This window comes from Girardinichthys multiradiatus, chromosome 22, assembly GCF_021462225.1.
Source record: "Girardinichthys multiradiatus isolate DD_20200921_A chromosome 22, DD_fGirMul_XY1, whole genome shotgun sequence".
NCBI lineage: Eukaryota > Metazoa > Chordata > Actinopteri > Cyprinodontiformes > Goodeidae > Girardinichthys > Girardinichthys multiradiatus.
The window spans coordinates 6,020,313-6,043,112 of NC_061814.1; the positions used below are offsets into that span (position 1 = coordinate 6,020,313).

General features: G+C 43.0%; 2 protein-coding genes across 25 annotated transcripts in view; one reads left to right on the forward strand and one right to left on the reverse strand.

The window, feature by feature from the left end:
• The window catches only part of col13a1 (collagen, type XIII, alpha 1), a 394,128-nt gene that overhangs the window by 351,763 nt on the left and 19,565 nt on the right, over window positions 1-22,800 (forward strand). The window lies entirely within an intron of this gene.
• LOC124859262 lies at window positions 7,246-22,729 on the reverse strand. 9 transcript variants are annotated; one of them, XR_007036047.1, is made up of 8 exons: window positions 22,528-22,709; window positions 18,763-19,071; window positions 14,181-14,392; window positions 13,254-13,693; window positions 12,951-13,054; window positions 12,763-12,849; window positions 9,177-9,271; window positions 7,246-9,039 (listed from the first exon to the last, which is right to left on the reverse strand). XR_007036047.1 is itself a non-coding variant. In XM_047351969.1 (7 exons), exons 3-7 carry the CDS (start codon window positions 14,373-14,375, stop codon window positions 9,029-9,031), a joined length of 837 nt encoding a protein of 278 aa, XP_047207925.1. In that variant the 5' UTR covers window positions 14,376-14,392; window positions 18,763-19,071; window positions 22,528-22,708; the 3' UTR covers window positions 7,246-9,028. The 9 variants fall into 9 exon arrangements, 6 of the variants coding, with proteins under 6 accessions (XP_047207925.1, XP_047207924.1, XP_047207926.1 ...); XR_007036046.1 differs by having other exon boundaries at window positions 12,763-12,852; XM_047351969.1 differs by lacking the exon at window positions 9,177-9,271 and having other exon boundaries at window positions 22,528-22,708.

The following is a 22,800-nucleotide window of genomic DNA, read 5'->3' on the forward strand; positions in this document are numbered from 1 at the left end:
AGAAGGACCTGTACACACCATACCAGGCACCTATGCCTGAAATAAAAATTAGCATTATAAACCTAAACTGAACATTTCACTCTGGCACTTTGTTAATAAAAAAGAAAAAAAAAACCTTTGGAACAGGCAGGCAATTAAGCTATTAACATAAAATGTGTCAGTGTTCTGTTGCGCTTGTGGGCTGTGGCTGGGGTGGCATTGCTCATGGCCCTTGCCTTGGTGTTGTGGCGCGATGTGTGTTGGGGGCAGGATACGGCAGGGGTGCTTGAAGAAGGGCCTTGTGCGGAGCTGGCACTGTGTGGATGTGTTTTCATTGGCTTTTAGGGGATGGAGCTCATCTGTTGGGGTGTTCACCTGTGGAGAGTGGATTCATTGCATTTGGGTTCAGGGGCAGGTTTTTGATATCTGTGTCCTGGTTGGGAGTGGCCCTGTGGAGGAATTCATGTTGGGGTTCATGGGGGGTTTGAGGCTCATGTGGTTGAGAATTTAATTCATTGAGGGATTGAGACCGTTTCATCCTGGGACAGCTCTGGTTGGCAGGCTAGTTTGGATGGAAGTGGACCACCTCCTGGCACCCGAGACACTGCACCTCTGGCGTGTCGGTACATGGACCTGGGAGTATAGAGTTTCTGTGAGGAGTGTGATTATGTGTATAATGTCCATTGTTGTGTGTCTTACTTTAGGTGTTTGGGTCTGAGTGTTTTTCTGTGTAGGCAAGACAGTGGGAATGTGTGATTGTGACTGTTTGCGCCTGTTTTTGTGTCAGGTTGGGTTTTGGACAACATCCTTTCCTGGATCAGCTTAGGCCTCCTTTAAATGTGGGGCCTATTTCCTCCCTGCATCACTCCCTGCCGGTGGCTGGGGTCTCTGCCCGCTGGTGTATTTGTGATTCTCGGTGTCCAGGGCTGGGTGCTTTGGTGTGTGTGCTTGCTCTCTCCTAGTGGCTGTTTGCCGGGGCCTAGGACCCCTGGCTCTGTCGGGCCTCTGCTTGGGGGGGGTGATGTGCCCTGGTGGTGGTCCCCCTGGGGTTCCCATGCTCTGGGGGCCTTTGGATGTCTGTTTTAGGTCAAGGGGGGCCATTCTGTGGCTCCTCACACTCGCTATTGCATAATTCCATGGAAAAACCTTATATACAGGTAAGTTCAGGTGTTAACAGATACACAGATACAGATACGCAGTTACCACTAAATGCATCTTGCATTCATTAGTACTATGGACTTTACAGTAACATTGCTGGTGTTATATACAGTATGTTTCTGCAGGTGTACTAGCAGTCTTCTAGTATTTTGAATTCTCTTTATCGTTCTTTTTCTCTTTTCTTGTCCCCCTTTTTTGTTTCTGCCATGACCTCTCTCTCTTTCTTGCTTTTTCTTTTTTTTCATTTCCGTTTTCATGTCCATTGTAATTGAAATTATTCCAGAGCAGTCTTCAATATCAAGCGGAGCATTATAGTTTAAGTCGTAATGCTCCACTTGTGGGAGTAAATTTATTGGGCTTCTTCTTGGCTCTCAGACAATGATTCTGAGTGCTACTCTGCCAGACAGGACATGTTTGAAAAAAAAAAAAAAGGTCGGTGAGTTTCAAAAATAATACAAGTCATTGTGTGAATGGTTTAGTTGGGGTTTAGTTACAAAAATGACATTTATAGATCAAATATTTTCCAATTGGAATTGAGTTGTTGATCATTAATTGTCTGTTTAGGTAGAAATAATATTTTTTTTAGAATAAAGCCAACCTCGAAGGTAATTACAACATCCACTAAGAATAAGATGAAAAAAATGTTGCTAATAAATTCTAGTAAACTTTTTAAGTTGCATTCCATTCATTACAGGGAGTGGCCTGTTTTTGCGAATGCCGAATGGTATCTTTGCTTAAACTTATTTAGTTCCAGCCTAAACTTTTTTTCATCTTAACCAGGGTCCCCAAACCCCGGACTCTGGTCCCAATCCAGACCCAGAGAGCCTTTTGTCTGCACTACACAGCATTTTCTCATTTACTATGTAGATACAGACATTTTATTCCTCCCGGCTGCCGTGTATGACTTTTGAACAGGTACGACTGCCAGTTATGTACGTCAGCAACATTCTGGTCCACAGTCCAAGCCAGCTGGTGGTGGTAATGCAGCACATCGTTGTATGCCATCCACCAGAAAACAACAAAGAAGAAGCTATGCGTGCTCCTTTAATGTGGGTTGCTAATGCCCCTTTTCCACTGGCTCCTTTTAGGTGACGTGACTCCTCTCCACTCGGTCTCTCTGTACTCTGTACGGTACCAGTTGTTTCCACTGATCGACTGACGGCTGGAGCCATGGCAGCTGAAGCCATAGCTCCAGCTGTCAGTGTAGTGTGCTGTGGCGCTATTAACATAACTGTGAATAGCTGCTAAGTTAGTAGTTTGGGAGCTTACGCTTGCTGGCAGTACAATGACTTGGTGGTGCACAGATGAGCGAATAAAAGAAGATGGCTGTCAAAAATTCCATAAAGTGGAAAATCGCACATTTAAAGATGAATGGACAGAAGCATACCCTTTCCTTTTAACTTCTGTTGGGTGTAAGGCCAGTCTGCCTTATATGTTCTCAATTAGTTTAACTTATAAAAAGTGGAAAACTAAAAAGACATTAAATAGGAATTTTAACCAAAGCTATCTACCTGGGTCTGATGGTAGGACAAAGAGAATAAGTGAACTGAGGGGAGAATAAGAGCGAGCTACAAGGATGATAACACTTTTAGATGGAAAAGAGGGACAACAAGTTAAGGTAGCGGTTCAGAAAATTGCCCCGCCTGCCACAAGCACAAGGAGAGCAGAACTGTTATTTTAAGATGTACAGACCCACCTCGACTGTGCCATCCAAAGTGTGTTTACGTTTGATACTTAAATTGGATTGGGCTTTTCTGTTCAGCAGATGATTTAATGGGCTTTTGAATAATTGATCAGGAGTTAAAAAACAAAAACTCTTGTGTTAATTAAATGTAAAAAATGAAAGAAAATATATTAGTCAGTTTATTTAAAATGTTTGGATCCCAAAATATCTGGATGATGGAGATGGTATACCTCCTCCTATTTTAGTTGGGAATCCATGCTTTAGGGAATGCATAGAGAGGGCGAACCCAGGAAACAAATGTATCATCAAATCCAAACTTCTTCAAAACCAAAAACAAGTATTCCCACTCCACCCTGTCAAATTCTTTTTCAGCACTGAGGGAAATGACTATTTGGGGTAAGTCAGAAGAATGCTCAGAATAAATTGCATTGAAAAGAGTGTATTAAAAAATTGTTGACACCCATTTTTAAAACCATTTTGCTCCTCAGATATAACCAAAGGGAGAACTTTCTCCAAATGAGAAACTATCAACTTGACCAAATCCTTTACATCTGCATTTAATAGTGACAGTGGTCTGTAAGAACCACATAAAATTGAATCTCTGTCCTTTTTGTGAAGTAAAACATTGGAGCCTGCGTCAATGTAGGAATCTTGCATTCTAGTGATTCATTAAACATAGCCAAAAGTAAACTTTTTATAAAATTCAAATGGAAACCCATCAGGGTCAGGGGTTTATTTGATTGCATAGCTTTTATTGAATTTATTACTTCCACCAGGGAGAGTGAAGAATCCATGTTCAGGACAGTATCTGAATTGATAATGGGATTAGAAAGGCCTTGAAGAAGTTTTATTGTTGTCTGTGGGGAATTCTGATGTATTTAAAGAAGAAAGAATGCTTTAATAGTAGCATTAATTTCAATGGGCTTGGCCATAGTTAAATGTTGGGTATTTTGAACTCTAGGTTCAAGAGTTGCTCCTCTTGCTATATTTTTCAAGAAAATTTTGCATGTCATGTTGTGTAATTTGGTTGAAATAATAAACTCATCCTTTTGTCAGGTATCTACAGGTCCATCTCTCATCTCCCATTTAGTAAGGTTACTGAAAAAGCTGTGTTTCCACCGTGAAATACCTTTTTTAACAATGGCCAGCTGGTTTGACATCTTTCAGGCCAGTGTCCTCACCACAGTACAGAGACTGCCCTTGTCAAGGTGTTTAATGACATCAGCATAAATGCAGACAAAGAACCACAGTGCTGGTATTATTGGACATGGCATTCAACACTGTTGATCATGGTATATTACTGGAGCGACTGGCGAACTGGCTGGTCTTGGCTGGTTTAAGTCTATTTAAAGGACAGGGACATTTTTGTGTCAACAGGTTATTGTACCTCAGCATTGACAAAAAATATCTCATGTGGGGTTCCCCAAGGTTTAATCCTGATACCCCTCCTATTCAATAGTTACATACTCTAGCTTGGATTACAACAAGATAAGTTAACATGACTACACAGATTACACACAGCTCTACATTATAATGTCACCAGGTAACTATGAACCTATTCAAGCTGGATGTGCCACAATTTTCTTCAGCTGAAAATTACTACACAGGCTTCTTATATCTCAAAAAATAGACTTCAAAATAGTTATTTTAGTTTATAAATCACTTAGCTTGGCTTAGCACCAAAATGCATTAAACATCTATTGCTGTTGGTGTATCAACATTCCAGACCACTCTGGTCTTCTGGTTCAAGTCTACGCTGCATCCCCATAACCAGAACCACACATAGAATAGCAGCATTCAGTTCTTATGCTCCACTAATCTGGAACAAACCTCCAGAAAACTGCAAAAAATGCTAAATCCCTGAATTCTTTTAAATAAAGGTTAAAAACCAATTTGTTTAGAACAATTTATTTAGAGTTGCTTTTGTAAACTATTAACTAAAACATATTGGTAAAACATCCTACTGGAGATAAAAGTTACTTAGGATTTTCCACCTTGGAAGAGACAGCGTAAAGCACCTCGCTGTCCGCAGTGAGAAGCAGTTCAGTGAAAAAGACCCCTCACTGACAGACTGTGGCTGAGCTTGGCTCTCCTAGAACAAGTTAGGTGGAAGGTACAGCGCATCAGGAAGTCTCTGACTCTTGGTTCAGACAGGGACCAGTTTTAAAAGGAATATTGCCTCCATTATCATGGTGCATAATGGGTCAAAACAGTTCTAAGGAGTTGCCTCCTCCCAAGGGAGAAATGTTAGATTTTATTTTTAAAAATATGGTCCTAAAAACATCAAGTGCATAAAACCAAAGGCCTAAATATCAAAAATTACAAAAGATTTAAAATGCAAAAAGTTTAAAAGGTCCTGGTTGTCAGGGTTTGTGTTTGAGGAGTCGGACCTGAATGCAGGTAGATACTTGGTAGCCACATGATAGGTAGTGATATGGTTTATTCGAAGACTTGAAAATATAGGATTTCTCAGGCCAGAAGTTCAGGTCCAAACAAAGATGCACAGGACTTACAACAACGAAGCTGGACAGGAACTAAGCAGGCTGGAACTCAGGAACATAGCAAGTCTCTGGCTGGAGCAAGACGGGTGGATAGAAGGAAAGGAAGAAAGATGCGGCGATGAGGAATAAGGAAAACTGGTAAGCTTGTATACAGAGGGAAGTTAATAGTGAGACAATGGGAAGGAGAGGCAGGTAATCAGGGTGAGTGCTGACAGGTGTGATGACCAGGTGTAAGGAACTGAGGGAATAAGTTACTATGGCAACGGGAGCTAGGAAATGCAGAGACAGGAGGAGAAACTAAACTAGAGACAACTAACATAAAATAGAAACTCTAGAAGGAACTAAATCGAAGGGCATTGAAAGAACAGAAATACTGAATAACAGAGTATAACTGACTGCCAGACAGAAACTGAAACTTGAGGGACTAACCAGAGAACTACAGGGGTTGGACAATGAAACTGAAACACCTGTCATTTTAGTGTGGGAGGTTTCATGGCTAAATTGGACCAGCCTGGTAGCCAGTCTTCATTGATTGCACATTGCACCAGTAAGAGCAGAGTGTGAAGGTTCAATTAACCGGGTAAGAGCACAGTTTTGCTCAAAATATTGAAATGCACACAACATTACGGGTGACATACCAGAGTTCAAAAGAGGACAAATTGTTGGTGCACATCTTGCTGGCGCATCTGTGACCAAGACAGCAAGTCTTTGTGATGTATCAAGAGCCACGGTATCCAGGGTAATGTCAGCATACTACCAATAAGGACGAACCACATCCAACAGGATTAACTGTGGACACAAGAGGAAGCTGTCTGAAAGGGATGTTCAGGTGCTAACCCGGATTGTATCCAAAAAACATAAAACCACGGCTGCCCAAATCACGGCAGAATTAAATGTGCACCTCAACTCTCCTGTTTCCACCAGAACTGTCCGTCGGGAGCTCCACAGGGTCAATATACATGGCCGGGCTGCTATAGCCAAACCTTTGGTTACTCATGCCAATCCCAAACGTCGGTTTCAATGGTGCAAGGAGCGCAAATCTTGGGCTGTGGACAATGTGAAACATGTATTGTTCTGTGATGAGTCCACCTTTACTGTTTTCCCCACTTCCGGGAGAGTTACGGTGTGGAGAAGCCCCAAACAAGCGTACCACCCAGACTGCCCAGAGTGAAGCATGGGGGTGGATCAGTGATGGTTTGGGCTGCCATATCAAGGCATTCCCTTGGCCCAATACTTCTGCTAGATGGGCGCGTCACTGCCAAGGACTAACGAACCATTCTTGAGGACCATGTGCATCCAATGGTTCAAACATTGTATCCTGAAGGCGGTGCCGTGTATCAGGATGACAGTGCACCAATATACACAGCAAGACTGGTGAAAGATTGGTTTGATGAACATGAAAGTGAAGTTGAACATCTCCCATAGCCGGCACAGTCACCAGATCTAAATATTATTGAGCCACTTTGGGGTGTTTTGGAGGAGCGAGTCAGGAAACGTCTTCCTCCACCAGTATCACGTAGTGACCTGGCCACTATCCTGCAAGACGAATGGCTTAAAATCCCTCTGACCACTGTGCAGGACTTGTATATGTCATTCCCAAGACGAATTGACGCTGTATTGGCCGCAAAAGGAGGCCCTACACCATACTAATAAATTATTGTGGTCTAAAACCAGGTGTTTCAGTTTCATTGTCCAACCCCTGTATACTATAATAACGAATCCTGGGAGAAAATAAGTGACAATAAGCATGAGAGAAAAGGAACTAATAAAACTAAGAGGCACAGAACTACTGGGAAACTGAATACAAGAACCTAGTGTCGAGGTAGGAAAACTTCACTGGCCATCCATTAACTCTTACATTACTCCTCACCTCTCATTGACTCTTTTTATTTGGCACCCCAAAGGACAATCCTCAGTCAGAGATCAGTTGTACGTTTCCACAAGTTTATTAAAACCAATCTGAATTCAGATTTGGAGACATCACACTTACACGGGTACCTGGAAACGTCTGTGTGCTGTCTGACTGGGGGCTGCTCTCCCCTCCGTCATATACTCCACGTTGTTGTGCAGCACCTTTTTTTCAGTTACATACACAATCATTCTATCTGTGGATGTCTCCCCAGCAACAGCAAAAAAAAAAAAAAAACATACATTTCATCATTTAATAAAGAATTGTTTCCAACACGTCTTCAAGAAGCCTCAGGGTAGAATAGTTATCAGAAGTTCCGACCAGCACAGAGAGGAGTAGCATGCCTCCCCAATACACTGCCAGCTTCTCACGATACAGACAGAAAACACCTGCAAACCTCAACTTTGAATAATGAACACTCATTGTGTTATAATACTAGGGGCTATTGTTAAGGTTTTTTCTAACTATCAAAAGCATAACTAAAACTCCCAATAAAAATCAATCTATAAACAGCAAAGTCCCAAATATATCTTAGCTACTAATAAGGCATTTATATTTCCACAATTCCCCCTTTTGATCTCCACTAGGAGATCACTCCACATAGGGTGCAGCCAGCTCCAACCCCTGAAGTCCGTCAAAGCACACATCTGATAAGTAGGAGGTTTAGATTCAGCACTCCCCTTCTCAATTGTGGCAGTGATGAAGCGAACCATCAGAGCCTTGATGCACGGTACACAGCAACAACCACAGGTCATAATAATGGCAACAAAAGTAGCAATAGAAATCATTAATGACATGATTAAACCTTTCCATTTTCCAAACATATCAGTAAACCATTGCTCCAATGCATTGTCAGTCCCTGAATGCTCGTGCATAGTTTTACTCAGAGTTCTCAGTCCTTCTAAGAGGGGACAGAAGGATTCTTTTACATTTACTATGCTTTAGGCCCTGCTGCCTCTGCCTCACCTTTTGCCTGAGGACTAGTGCATTTCCTGCTTCTGTAGTCTCAGGGTGCTTAAAACGTTCTGATCCTCAGCAGGGATGTCTTCTCAGTCCTATTCATTAACTGTGTTTCTTAATTAAAGACAAACAATGTCTGGGTTCAATCACTACAATCCTTATGGCCCCTGAACAGTAAGCACAACAATAGATAAATATAATTAAAGAGTAAAATGCAATAACATATAAAATATAACTTTTGTTAAGTAAAAAACATTAATTGAAAATGTAGTTTTGTTTTTTCTTGTCTTATCTCGTTCATTCGTCCTCTGGGTGGCGCGGTTTCGCTGTTCGTTAGTCCCTTATACAGGTGACATCTTGTGCGCTGGTGTCTGTTGGTCTTCTTTTTTCAACAACTAAGGTAGACTGCCTAGTTGTCTGACAGCTCAGAAGATTATCCTGCCCCTTTGTGATGGTGCTGTGTTTCCTCCAATTTCCTCCAGGGGTCTCCCTGGTTCCGGTGCCTCAGCGCACTGGCTCCAATGAAACCACGTGTCTCCTTTGCCCTTCAGCCTCACTGCGTGGGATGTCCTCTCGGTCACCTGGTATGGTCCTGTGAACTTTGGCTCCAACCACTTCCGCTTGATGACTTTCAATCACACCCACTTGACCTGGGGTGTTGTTGGCTCACCTGTAGATCTCTCGGCTCCCAGAACTTTGTTGTAGGTTTCCACCACAGTCTGTAGCTGAGAAAAATAGTCTTTTTGTGACAGATTCTGTATATCACCTGTAGATGTCAGAACTGCTCCTCGTGGTCCCGGAAAACTCCTTCCGGTTTCCAGCTCATATGGAGTGAGTTCACTGAACACCTGATTAACATCAAAACAAGAGGTAATGCATCAACTCATGATAATTTAGTCTATGCACAGATTTTAGCCAATTTGTTTTTCAGGTTTTGATTCATTCAACTTTTCCTTGGGACTGAGGGTGATACCCCGAGCCACACCTGTGTTTCAGCCCAAACTGGACTCCACCTGTTGCAGCTCCTGGTTCTTAAAATGGGTTCCATTGTCAGTCCTTATCTTTTCAGGAAACCCGTGTCTGGAAATGTAATGGTTAATGAGACATTTAACCACAGTTTTACTATCTTCCTTTTTCGCTTCCCATGCTTCTGGACATCTTGTGAAAGCATCCACACACACAAGCAGATATCTGAAACCTCTTACTGACTGCACCATGTCTGTGTAGTCAATAATTATTTCCTTTCCTGGTCTTGTGGTTAAAGGAAATTGTCCCTGCAATGGTGTCAAAGTTTTCTTTAGGTTAAATTGTCCACACACTATACAGCATTTCACAGTGTTTCACCATGTCTGTCATAAAAGGATGCCACCACTCCTTCAGATTATCTACCATCTGTCTACTTCCAACGTGTCCCACTCCATGTGCCTCAGAAAAAAGTTCCTGTTTAAGTCCAGGAGGGAACACCATCTGGTCCTCTCCAACATCCTGACTGCTCTGTAGCTCCTCTTATCCTCCACATGTTCTTCTCCTTAGGGGCTGCTCTGCTTTGCAGCTCTACTACTCTCTCTAAGGTCAACTGTTCTCTCACTTCCTCCTCTTCAGCCACCATCATCATCTGAGCAATATAACCTGCTGTTATCTTGGCAGAATGGTCAGCAGCCCGATTCCCTCTTGCTACTTCTGAATCACTGCTGTCATGTCCTTCACATTTGATCACTGCTACTTTTGCTGGTAACAACAAGGCTTCTGCTAGCTCTTTCATTTCTGCTTCATGTTTTAGAGGTTTTCCTCCAGCTGTCAAAAATCCTGCTCTCAACCACTGACAGTTCCACATGAACAGCTCCAACTGAGTAGTCTGTGTACACATTCACTTCCTGCGCCTCTGTCAGTCTGAGTGCAGCTATTACAGGTCCTTCTCAAAAAATTAGCATATTGTGATAAAGTTAATTATTTTCCATAATGTCATGATGAAAATTTAACATTCATATATTTTAGATTCATTGCACACTAACTGAAATATTTCAGGTCTTTTATTGTCTTAATACGGATGATTTTGGCATACAGCTCATGAAAACCCAAAATTCCTATCTCACAAAATTAGCATATCATTAAAAGGGTCTCTAAACGAGCTATGAACCTAATCATCTGAATCAACGAGTTAACTCTAAACACCTGCAAAAGATTCCTGAGGCCTTTAAAACTCCCAGCCTGGTTCATCACTCAAAACCCCAATCATGGGTAAGACTGCCGACCTGACTGCTGTCCAGAAGGCCACTATTGACACCCTCAAGCAAGAGGGTAAGACACAGAAAGAAATTTCTGAACGAATAGGCTGTTCCCAGAGTGCTGTATCAAGGCACCTCAGTGGGAAGTCTGTGGGAAGGAAAAAGTGTGGCAGAAAATGCTGCACAACGAGAAGAGGTGACCGGACCCTGAGGAAGATTGTGGAGAAGGGCCGATTCCAGACCTTGGGGGACCTGCGGAAGCAGTGGACTGAGTCTGTAGTAGAAACATCCAGAGCCACCGTGCACAGGCGTGTGCAGGAAATGGGCTACAGGTGCCGCATTTCCCAGGTCAAGCCACTTTTGAACCAGAAACAGCGGCAGAAGCGCCTGACCTGGGCTACAGAGAAGCAGCACTGGACTGTTGCTCAGTGGTCCAAAGTACTTTTTTCGGATGAAAGCAAATTCTGCATGTCATTCGGAAATCAAGGTGCCAGAGTCTGGAGGAAGACTGGGGAGAAGGAAATGCCAAAATGCCAGAAGTCCAGTGTCAAGTACCCACAGTCAGTGATGGTCTGGGGTGCCGTGTCAGCTGCTCGTGTTGGTCCACTGTGTTTTATCAAGGGCAGGGTCAATGCAGCTAGCTATCAGGAGATTTTGGAGCACTTCATGCTTCCATCTGCTGAAAAGCTTTATGGAGATGAAGATTTCATTTTTCAGCACGACCTGGCACCTGCTCACAGTGCCAAAACCACTGGTAAATGGTTTACTGACCATGGTATCACTGTGCTCAATTGGCCAGCCAACTCTCCTGACCTGAACCCCATAGAGAATCTGTGGGATATTGTGAAGAGAATGTTGAGAGACTCAAGACCCAACACTCTGGATGAGCTAAAGGCCGCTATTGAAGCATCCTGCGCCTCCATAAGACCTCAGCAGTGCCACAGGCTGATTGCCTCCATGCCACGCCGCATTGAAGCAGTCATTTCTGCAAAAGGATTCCCGACCAAGTATTGAGTGCATAACTGTACATGATTATTTGAAGGTTGACGTTTTTTGTATTAAAAACACTTTTCTTTTATTGGTCGGATGAAATATGCTAATTTTGTGAGATAGGAATTTTGGGTTTTCATGAGCTGTATGCCAAAATCATCCGTATTAAGACAATAAAAGACCTGAAATATTTCAGTTAGTGTGCAATGAATCTAAAATATATGAATGTTAAATTTTCATCATGACATTATGGAAAATAATGAACTTTATCAAAATATGCTAATATTTTGAGAAGGACCTGTACTGCCATAACTTCTGCTCTATGTGCTGATCGGGGTCCTTCCAACCTTCTTGCTTCCACTGTTATCAGTCCTGATTCTGTCTGTTCCACTATAGCATAAGCAGCCTTCAGTCTTTCTGCATCATGCCGGAAACAACAACCATCTGTGAACAGCTGTCTCACCTGTGGTCCCTAAAGGGGGCTGGCTTCTAAGTCTGGTCTTACCTTTTCTATCCTGCAAACCAGCTCTTCACATTGATGTGGTTCCCCCTGTGTTATTCCATCCGCCATGTTGATTCCCTCGTGAGTGTAGGTTATGTTGGATGCCTCCAAGATTTTGCTGAGCCTGTGTTGTCTCAGAGCTGTCATGGTAAAACTTTAAGAGTTCACATATGCCACCACACTGTGAGTTGTTAAAACATTCAGAGGGTGTCCCATCACTAAGTGAGCTGTTTTTTGAATTAATTTTGCCAACCTTGCTGCATGTTGTGTGCATTATGGGTGGCGTTTTTCCATGTTATCCATCATTACTGAAACATACATCAGCACTCTCCTCTCTCCCCCTTTTTTCTGAAACAAAACTCCATTTACTGCCAGTTTTGTTTCAGAAACATCCAAATAAAATGATGTGGTGTAATCTGGGAGCGTAAGCTCTGCCGCGTTGGAGAGAAGCTGCTTTAACGCAATAAATGCTTCCTTTTCTTCCTGTGTCCAGTTAAGGACATTGTTGAGATTGCGCATGCCTTGTTCTCTGACTAGGTCTCTGAGGGGCTGTGTGAGATGGGTGTAACCTGGGATGTAGTTCCTGCTGTACCCTGTAAGGCCCCAAAATGACAGCATGTCTTTCACTCTAAGAGGTTTAGGGTGTGTTAAAATGCTTTGCTTATGTGAACCTGACATGCTCGTGCTTCCTGCGGTAATAACTCTGCGCAGGAAGGAAACTTGCTCTGTAGACTGCAAACAGAGCTCCACTCTAGATGCTGCCAGTAGTATGTCATCCACGTACTGAATGAGAGTCACGTTCTCTGGTAGGGGGCAAGTCTGTAACACATCTTTCAAAACCTGGTTAAATATACCTGGGGAAAGGGCGAACCCTTGTGGCAGACGGGTGTAGCGCAGCTGCTCCCCACAATAGGTGAAAGAAAAAATGTCTCTGCACTCTTCTGCTAATGGCAAACAGAAAAAGGCATTAGCTATATCAATACATGTGTACCAGTGCTGTGGATGGGTGTATTCCATGCTGAGGCTGAGGGTTCTAACACACCTGTTGCCTTCAGGCCTTTAATGGTGTCTCTGATGCCTTCCTGAGCCTGTTGTTTGTGTGGATACTGTGGAACCCAAATAGGCAAGATGCAACCTGAAAAGAGACTGGGGCGCAGAGGGTTAATCCTACATCGGTGGGCCCTTCAGCCCATAACTGAGAGGGGAGGCGCTGCAGAAGAGCTGCAGCTTCAGGATGATCTGTTTTTTTTCTCTTCCATGATGACGTGTGAGCATCTCATGCTGCAACAGGACTTCATCAGTAGCTGTACATTTTATACAGTATGTGTCTGTGCTTTTAGAATACCTTAAGTTGGTGACTGAGGTGTCCTGCCAGTCCCCAGCTGCCAGAGAGCGCTTTACCACTCCTCCCAATTCCTTAGCTTGGTGCTCAAGATGCAAAGAAAGAGAAACATGAGGAACAACTTCATCTGACATTAAATACCAGTTTGCTTGTTCAGGTGTGAACTCGACTGCTGCAGCCACACCCTCAGGGGCCATGTAAATATTTTTGGATGAAATAAACCATGCCCTACCTTCTACTGTTTCATTAAACAAATCCTGGTACCATTCAGTGTGACAACTGTCGTAGAACAGAGTGACATGGGGTGGATCAGGTGGAGAGGTGTAGGGGCAGAGACTTTGAATCCAGGGTTTCCACAACTGATACACAGAGAAGATGTCGCTTGGAGATGAAGGTGCAGTCATCAGTCCCCAGTAGATGTCAGCATATTCCTCTGCAACTGGCTGTAAAAGATATTGTCCATGCTGAAGCATTTGTCCACATGCCAAAGAGGAACCATCTGGAAAAGTCACCGTTAACCCATCATTACCACACAGCACTGATGCTCCTAGCTTCACTAACAAGTCTCTGCCCAGCAAATTAACAGGTGTGCTGGGTGAACACACAAAAGGGTGAGTTACTCTCTGTCCCAATCTGAACAGGAAGTGGTACAGTCACAGGCAGAATTTGTGCAGCCCCTGAAAAGCCCATCACAGAAACAGTCTTGGTAGAGAGCAGTGGTTTAAGAGGTTGCTGTGTTATGGTGGAATATGTTGCTCCAGTGTCCGCTAAAAAATTCAGACAGTTCTCTCCCACCTTTGCAGGCAACATGGGGTCTGCCGTAGCCCACGCTGCCTTGGTCCTCCTCAGGGGTGTGTCAGTATGGACTGTAAGACGGGTGTCCACCCATCTGTGGATACTGGCCCTGCCAGGGTGGGGGAGGTGCCATACCTGCATTAGGAGGGACCATAAGTCCTGGTACTCCCTGCTGTGACCCCCAGTTGGGGCAGGCGCGTGTCCAATGTCCAGACTGACTGCAGTTGTAGTACACATCTCCCGGTGCTCCGCTGGCTCCACCCCTTCCTCTGGGCGCTCCACGCCATCCACCACGACCACGCTGACCACTAACATGACATCCGGCTCCATGACCAGGGCCACTGTACCTGTAATTATAAAATGGATAGGGTGGAGGAGTGGGAAATCCATTCCTTGCCACTGATCAGTCACAGGTGGTGGCATAGACATGGGAGTGCGTGCTGCTGGAGATGCAGCTGCAGCTAACATTACATTTTCAGTTTTTAATCAATTTTTCTCTTATTTAATTTCTCTTTGGCCTCTTGCAGCTGCAATTTAAGGAGCTGGTTCTGTAGCTGCTCCTTCTCCTTTTTCTTTTTCTCTGCCTCCTGAGCTGTATGTAAATGGTGAATTAAATGTTTTTCCCACTTTGTGAAGTCTGTTCCCTGCAAATCAGGATTATTTTTCATCTTTTGACACACCTCAACAGGAACTCCTTTTAATATGGCTTCTCTAAACAGCTCTCCCATTCCTGTCCCCCCACCCTTGGGATTAACTCCTGTGTGTCTCATCCACATGTCCACGGCAGCACTAATGTGCTCTTTAGGATGCTGATCCCAATCGAATTGAGGGACTGCAACGAGGGCGGTGGGCGGATACTGATTTCTTATGGCGTTCCCTAGGGCTGTCATTACACGTGTCAGGGTTGTGTCATCAGGGTCCTTACTGCAATCAGCATTCTGTTATATTTCTCTAGCAACCGAGGGATGCACAGATCGCCCTGAAATTGCTCTAAAGTCACCCAAGGCCAGTGTCATGCCTTTAGTCAATGTATCTAATTCCTGTAACCAGACACGCCCACGTCCTGCAATAGGTGGCAACTTATCCACTTATGCCTGTACATCTCCCAATGAAAAAGGGACATATTTTATCATTCCAACTGATGAGGTCAACAACGGACAAGTCCGGATGGACCGCTCTGGCTACGAGTAGTCATGGTGTGTGTTTTCCCAGAATCTTTAAACTGTTTTTCTGTCATCTGTTGAGAAGCTTTCTCATATAATTCATGCACTTTTGATTCCAATTGTGTAACCACTCTTAAAAGTCTGTTTCTTATGTTTCTGTCTCAGACCCTACTTCAGCTCTTTCACTCAACCAGTCACTGCCAGAAGCCACACTACTCTGCTCAACACTTTCTTCCTCCTCTTTTACTTCTGGCTCAGGGATCCAATTGCCTTTTAGGGATATCTCCACCTTTACAGGAGTCCCCACTGTCTGCCGGTCACCAGACCGGTAGTAATCAGGCTCAGAGCTGGGTGCCTCTGGCCGCGTTTTCTGTCTAGATTGTGAGTCAGAGCCGCACACTCCGTCTTCACCGGACACTTTCAAAACACTTAATTTCTCTTTAAAATTCCCCAGGAGGGTCTGGCTCACTCCTGTAGGCGGGGGATACACACATGGTGTAGAGTGCTGTGTAGGGGCCTCTGCTTCTCTCTCTATGCAGTCAGAGAAGGGCTCATAACAGGCAGGTCCACCCACTTGTGGTGTGTATACTTTTGATGGTTCAGGGACAAACGGGTTGTAATGCGCACATAACTGGCCTGATTCTGTGTCTCCCCTAATATATATTTCTCCACTTCCCACATCTATCACTGGATATAAACCATGTGTGAGTCTATAGGGGGGAGGGACACTCGGCGGGGGTACTGCTGTTTTTTCTGACTGCTTTTTTTGTGTTCTCTCCTTACACCAGTGGATCAATCCCTGCCACCAAACCAACAAACGACCCCATTCTGTCTCTCTTTTCCCTGCGTCTTTTGCTTCAGCTTTACACCTTCTCCCACCAAGTCCTCCTTTCTTATCAGCTTTAATCAACCAACTTTCTTTATCCTTCAGATGTCTCTTATATTCTCGGTTCAACCATCTACCTAACGGTTCCTTGTCATCCATTCCTCCTCCTCCTTCAACAATCACCTCCTTGATGTTTTCTATAGTTTTCTGGATTTCCTTCTTTGACTTTTTCTCATGTTTTTCCATAAATCCTACCAGCACTGCTACCTGTTCTGACAACGGGAGCCAGGGACCTCTTCCCTATCCATCATCACTGTTTTCCCTATCTATTTCTCGTTCCATGTTGCTCAACTGTTATCTAATTACACTATGTTACGTTTGTTTTCCCTTTTTTTTTTCACTTCTATGGCAGTACATTTTATAATATAATCACAGCTTCTACAATCACTTCACCTCTTATGCATTATGCTTGGCAGCATCACTTCACAAATAATTTAAATTCCTTTCACATCAATCACACTCAAGCACAGCCATTCACAGCCATTCGCAGCCACTCAATTTTATTCTCTTCTCACTCATATGCACGGTAAATCCAGTTAGACAAATACAAACACAACACTTAGGATATATAGCTTGCGCGTGCGGAGGGCCTCACACCCTCCCACTCAGCGGGACTCTCTTTTTCAATCTCTCCTGGTCTGACCGCTGTGGTGCCAAACCCGGTTTGACACCTAGGAATCAACCCTCTGTTGACTCCCTGGAATTCGTTTTACTTAAATTTACTCTTACAGTCTCAACATTTAAGTATCTTGATCTGTCTTCCCTCACCGGCCAATTCAGAGTCTTGGGGTCCTATCCCTTGCCACTTAAGAGGGGTCCCCAGTCCCTCAGGGGGGCTCTTACTAACCCCAGCCTAAATACCCCAGTCCTCATCAGGACTGAGTTTGGATTGCTAAATACGGAACTTATTCACTTTTACACCCTCAACATTTAAGTATCTTGGGTGAAAAGTATGTTACAACAAATATTTTTACTCAATATATAATTTCTTTACCTTAATACATTATTTCAATCAACAAATATTTTTACTCAAAACTGATCAGGACTGTAAATTTAGTAGAAAACAGATATCTATTCCACAACACCACCTACACTATTAGCAGGCAAAAGGAGAATAAATGTAGATCTCCTTACCTTTTGTTTTGGGTCAACCCTGTGGTGTTGTCGAACGACGTCCGCCTCGTAGTCAATTAATTATCCTTTAGTTAGAGCCAAATCCGGGTCACGGCCCCAAATTGTCGAGTGGAGAAAACTTCACTGGCCGTTCGTTAACTCTTACATTACTCCTCACCTCTCATTTACTCTTTTTATTTGGCACCCCAATGGACAATCAGAGATCAGTTGTATGTTTCCACAAGTTTATTAAAACCAATCTGAATTCAGATAGGGAGACATCACACTTACACAGGTACCTGGAAACGTCTGTGTGCTGTCTGACTGGGGGCTGCTCTCCCCTCCGTCATATACTCCACGTTGTTGTGCAGCACCTTTTTTTCAGTTACATACACAATCATTCTATCTGTGGATGTCTCCCCAGCAACAGCATAAAAAAACAGAGATACATTTCATCAACTAATAAAGAATTGTTTCCCACATGTCTTCAGGAAGCTTCAGGGTAGATAGTTATCAAAAGTTCCGACCAGCACAGAGAGTAGCATGCCTCCCCAATACACTGCCGGCTTCTCACGATACAGACAGAAAACGCCTACAAACCTCAACTTTGAATAATGAACACTCGTGTTATAATACTAGGGGCTATTGTTAAGGTTTTTTCTAACTATCAAAAGCATAACTAAAACTCCTGATAAAAATCAATCTATAAACAGCAAAGTCCAAAACATATCTTAGTCTTAGCTACTAATAAGGCATTTATATTTCCACACTAGCCAGAGAACAAACATAAATGCACATAACTACTAACCAGAGAGCATATGAGAATGACATGAGTAAACAAACACAAAACAGTAGATCCTGACACTGGTAATTAAATCAAAAGTTATAAAATTATAGCAAAGTTTTTTACTGAGGACAAAGGTGATTTGAGAGTTTCCACCTTATAACTGAGTAAGGCTGACCTTGCTGTGTGCAGTGAGAAGCAGTTAACTGCAGAAGACCCCTCCTTGTCTGACCGTGGCTGAGCTGGGCTTTCCTAAAAATAGTTAGAAGGAAGGTTACAGAGCGACGAGAAGGCTCTGATTTTGGTCCAGACGTGGACAAGTTTTAAAAGGAATATTCCCCCATTACTCAGATGCTAAGTAATTACCTCCTCCCCAGGGAGAAATGTTTGTTTTTATGGAGAAGCAATATTGACCAAAAAGCACCGAGTCCATCAATGAATGGGTTAAAGATTTAATTGTTCCTGCAGGGGGTTCATTTAGTCTTAACGATTTTACTAAAATGTTCAGGTCATTAATGTCAGTCTGTAGTCCAACTTTTCTTTACTTTTGTCATCTTTTTATTGACCAATTTAACCCACATGCAGAGAACACTCAGGAGACAGAGAAAAGGTTAATGAGTTTATTTTTACAGATAGGAAATGTGGACTGGGACTGGAACTGGATCACACCCACTGTATGGAGAGAAGCTTAGGTAAGTTGAAGGCGAACAGTAAACAGACTTTCTTAAGAAGATTATCTTCAGGCTTACTGAGTGATTCGGAGAAACTTACAAGGAGGGGGTTGGAACCATGAGCACAGCAGTTGCCTGAAGTAATTCTCCCCTTGGTCCTTCACATAGCATGCAATGGTGAAGTTTCCCTGAGGTCAGCTCACTTACTGAGGTGGTGAGCTCCAGATACCGGGCTTGGAAGTGAGAAACGTTGGAAGGTGGACAGGGTTCACTAGACCTTGAAGCCAGGAGGTTGGAGAGCGAGTAGCAGCCAGCTGGAATAGGATCCAAAACCTTCCCTTGAAATCTTGAGGCTTGGAGATCAGTTGAAACGAGGAATCAGCTAATAAGAACCAGGCTGAAGCGGTGCCTAGAGAGGAACACAGAAACGAGGACGGTTACTATAGTTTCCAGAAGGGCTGAAAAATCTATAGTAGGATGGCCGGTATCCATTACCACAATTGGCAAACACTCAGGCGTAGAAGTGCTGGCGGGCTACTCTCTTATACTCCTCCAACCTGATGAGAATTGCAAGCACCTGTCTTCTTCTCACCTACAGAGCTCAGGCGGCATCTAGTTGTAAGATAACGTAAATAGCAGGCAAAAACAAACAGAGACTCCCAGACCCCGACAACTTTCCTTTATCACTGTAATGTACTTTTTTATATTTTTTGTCATTATGTAAAAAGCTTCTATTTGTCTTGTTGCTAAAATGTGCCCTACAAATAAATGTGCCTTTCCTAGCTTTGCCTTAAACAGAAACTTACAAAAATATTACTTCAGGAAAACCCACATATGCCCCTTTTCCACTGGCTCGTTTTAGGTGGTACGGTTCCGCTCCACACAGTCTGTCTCTACTCAGTACAGTACCAGTGGTGTTTCCACTGATCCACAGACAGCTGGAGCTATGGTGACTGAAGCCGGCTCCGGCTATCATTGTAGTGCACAGTGCTGCCAGTAACGTTACTCTATGACATTGCCACATTAAAATAATCTGTGTGAAACTATGAAAAATTATTAAATAAATATAAAATATAAATAAACAAAATACAAATAATTTTTGTATTATTGTATATGCAAGAATGTCTTATATATGTGTTTTTCATGTTTAAAATGATCCACTGGAATAATTAGAATTTGATGCATGTTTGCTGCAACCAAATAGAAATTAAATTTATTTTTTATTTGATTTTTAGATTATGTAAAAGGTCAAATGTCCTGTGCTCGTGTAAAAATAAATGTATCAAAAAAAAGTTTTCCTTCATATACTATCGTTGTCGGATAATTTAACCCCTTCCTACTACTTCCCTTTTTCTCAGAGGATTGCTCAATCCAGCTCTCGATCCAAAGGGTCCGGACTTCCCTAAAAGGTCTTAATAAGTAGGTTTACAGAATGATCTGTTTAAGATGGTTTTGGGAAATGACACCCCTAACCTCTAACAGCCTACATCCAGAAGTCTCATCCTTTTTCAGCTGGTGGTTTTGACAACCGAGTAGCCGACAGCAGTCATCCAACTCTCAACAGTCACTGCTGTTAACGGCTGCTCAATCCCTAATTTTACAACTTGCACTTGGTAAATGGGTTAGGTTAACTCAACACGAGCCCCAAGGGTGTTGTTTTGACAATTGTGATTTCAGGCAATCTATAAACACCTCCTAAAGGCAACTTAGAACCCTTAAACAGGACTTTCACTACCAATGAAAAACCAAAAATAAGGTGACTGAAATAAATGGTCTTTAATTAGTAACACTTTTGCAGGGGGGTCAGTAACAGCAAAAACTTCAGCAACACATAATAATTAGATAATAGAAACATATCATAACCTATCTTTCCCTGGTGCTGAAACTGGTGAGCTTGAAGAGGAGGCTTTGAAGAAGGAGGCTCATCCATGCACCCGATGGAGATAAATTCATTGGGAGACAACAACTGGATTTCTTGGGTGGAAGGTAACTGAAGTTGTTAGTTTTCTTCCTCTGAGCAGACAGGCACTGATGCCCCAGGTTTTGATGGTGTGTCACTGAAGTCTTAGGTCAAGTAAAGTCAGAAACACTGATGCCATACGTCTCTTTAGTCAGGGGCTTCCAGAGGCTGAAGAGTTGAAGAAAACCCTTAAGGCATAAAAGGGACTGGTTCAGGACTTCCGAAGCCTACAGGTCCTTCTCAAAAAATTAGCATATTGTGATAAAGTTAATTATTTTCTATGATGTAATGATGAAAATTTAATATTCATATATTTTAGATTCATTGCACACTAACTGAAATATTTCAGGTCTAAAACACAGTGGACCAACACCAGCAGCTGACACGGCACCCCAGACCATCACTGACTGTGTGTACTTGACACTGGACTTCTGGCATTTTGGCATTTCCTTCTCCCCAGTCTTCCTCCAGACTCTGGCACCTTGATTTCCGAATGACATGCAGAATTTGCTTTCATCCGAAAAAAGTACTTTGGACCACTGAGCAACAGTCCAGTGCTGCTTCTCTGTAGCCCAGGTCTGGGGAATGCGGCACCTGTAACCATTTCCTGCACACGCCTGTGCACGGTGGCTCTGGATGTTTCTACTCCAGACTCAGTCCACTGCTTCCGCAGGTCCCCCAAGGTCTGGAATCGGCCCTTCTCCACAATCTTCCTCAGGGTCTGGTCACCTCTTCTCGTTGTGCAGCGTTTTCTGACACACTTTTTCCTTCCCACAGACTTCCCACTGAGGTGCCTTGATACAGCACTCTGGGAACAGCCTATTCGTTCAGAAATTTCTTTCTGTGTCTTACCCTCTTGCTTGAGGGTGCCAATAGTGGCCTTCTGGACAGCAGTCAGGTCGGCAGTCTTACCCATGATTGGGGTTTTGAGTGATGAACCAGGCTGGGAGTTTTAAAGGACCCAGGAATCTTTTGCAGGTGTTTAGAGTTAACTCGTTGATTCAGATGATTAGGTTCATAGCTCGTTTAGAGACCCTTTTAATGATATGCTAATTTTGTGAGATAGGAATTTTGGGTTTTCATGAGCTGTATGCCAAAATCATCCGTATTAAGACAATAAAAGACCTGAAATATTTCAGTTAGTGTGCAATGAATCTAAAATATATGAATGTTAAATTTTCATCATGACATTATGGAAAATAATTAACTTTATCCCAATATGCTAATATTTTGAGAAGGACCTGTAAATCTCTGAGCAGTCAGTTGTTCGCCAACCAGGTTCTCTCAGTTGCCTGGGTAAAATGCAACAGCTGCAATCAGATACTCAAATTGGAGCAACAGTCCTTTTAGGGCACAGTTTGATCCTCTTTTCAGTACAGATTATCAGCTGAGCTGTGTCTCAGGTCATCTGATTCATCTGTGGCGTCTTTGTCCCTCTGTTGTGATTTGGGGTTGTTTGGTTTTTGGTTGCGGGTTTTTCCTCATATGTTTCTCACAGTTAAGGTTTTGAATCATGCTTCTGTTTATTGTTTTCCTGGTCATGCTTTATTTTTTGTCTTCTAGTTCATGTTTTGTCAAGTTAGGTTTTTGGATCTGGTTATGCTTTAGTTTCATGTTTTTATTGTTATGTTTCTATTATTATTTGCTCCAGTCACGTTGTGTTCTGTCCTGTCGGTCTATTAACTTTATTCGGTTCACCTGCACTGAGCAAATCAGTCTCCTCTTTTCACTTTGTTCTTGCTCCATATATACACCTCTGTTCTGTTCATTCGTCGCGGAAACATTTCGGATCATGTCACTTTGTTTTATGCCAGTTCTTGTTGTTCATGCCAAGCCTTTCCATGCCTGTTTTTGCCACAACCTTCTGAAGTAAGTTTAATTTATTAAATCCATTTATTCACCTACCATCATGCTGCCTGCTCGTCTGTATTCTGGGGTCCTCCGTTACACCGCACCTGACACCCTCCGATATTGCTTGCTGGTCTTCTGCGAGGAAACAACCAACCAGTTCCTCTATACTTACCCACTTTTTAGAGCATTTTCGCCACACTTTGTGCCTATTGGCCAGTGGTTGTTGCTATGACTGTTTTATTGGTCAATCATCATGTAAGCTGATCTTTTTCTTGGAAATCCCCAAGCCATGTGCTTCACATCAGACATATCATCATTACCTCAGTC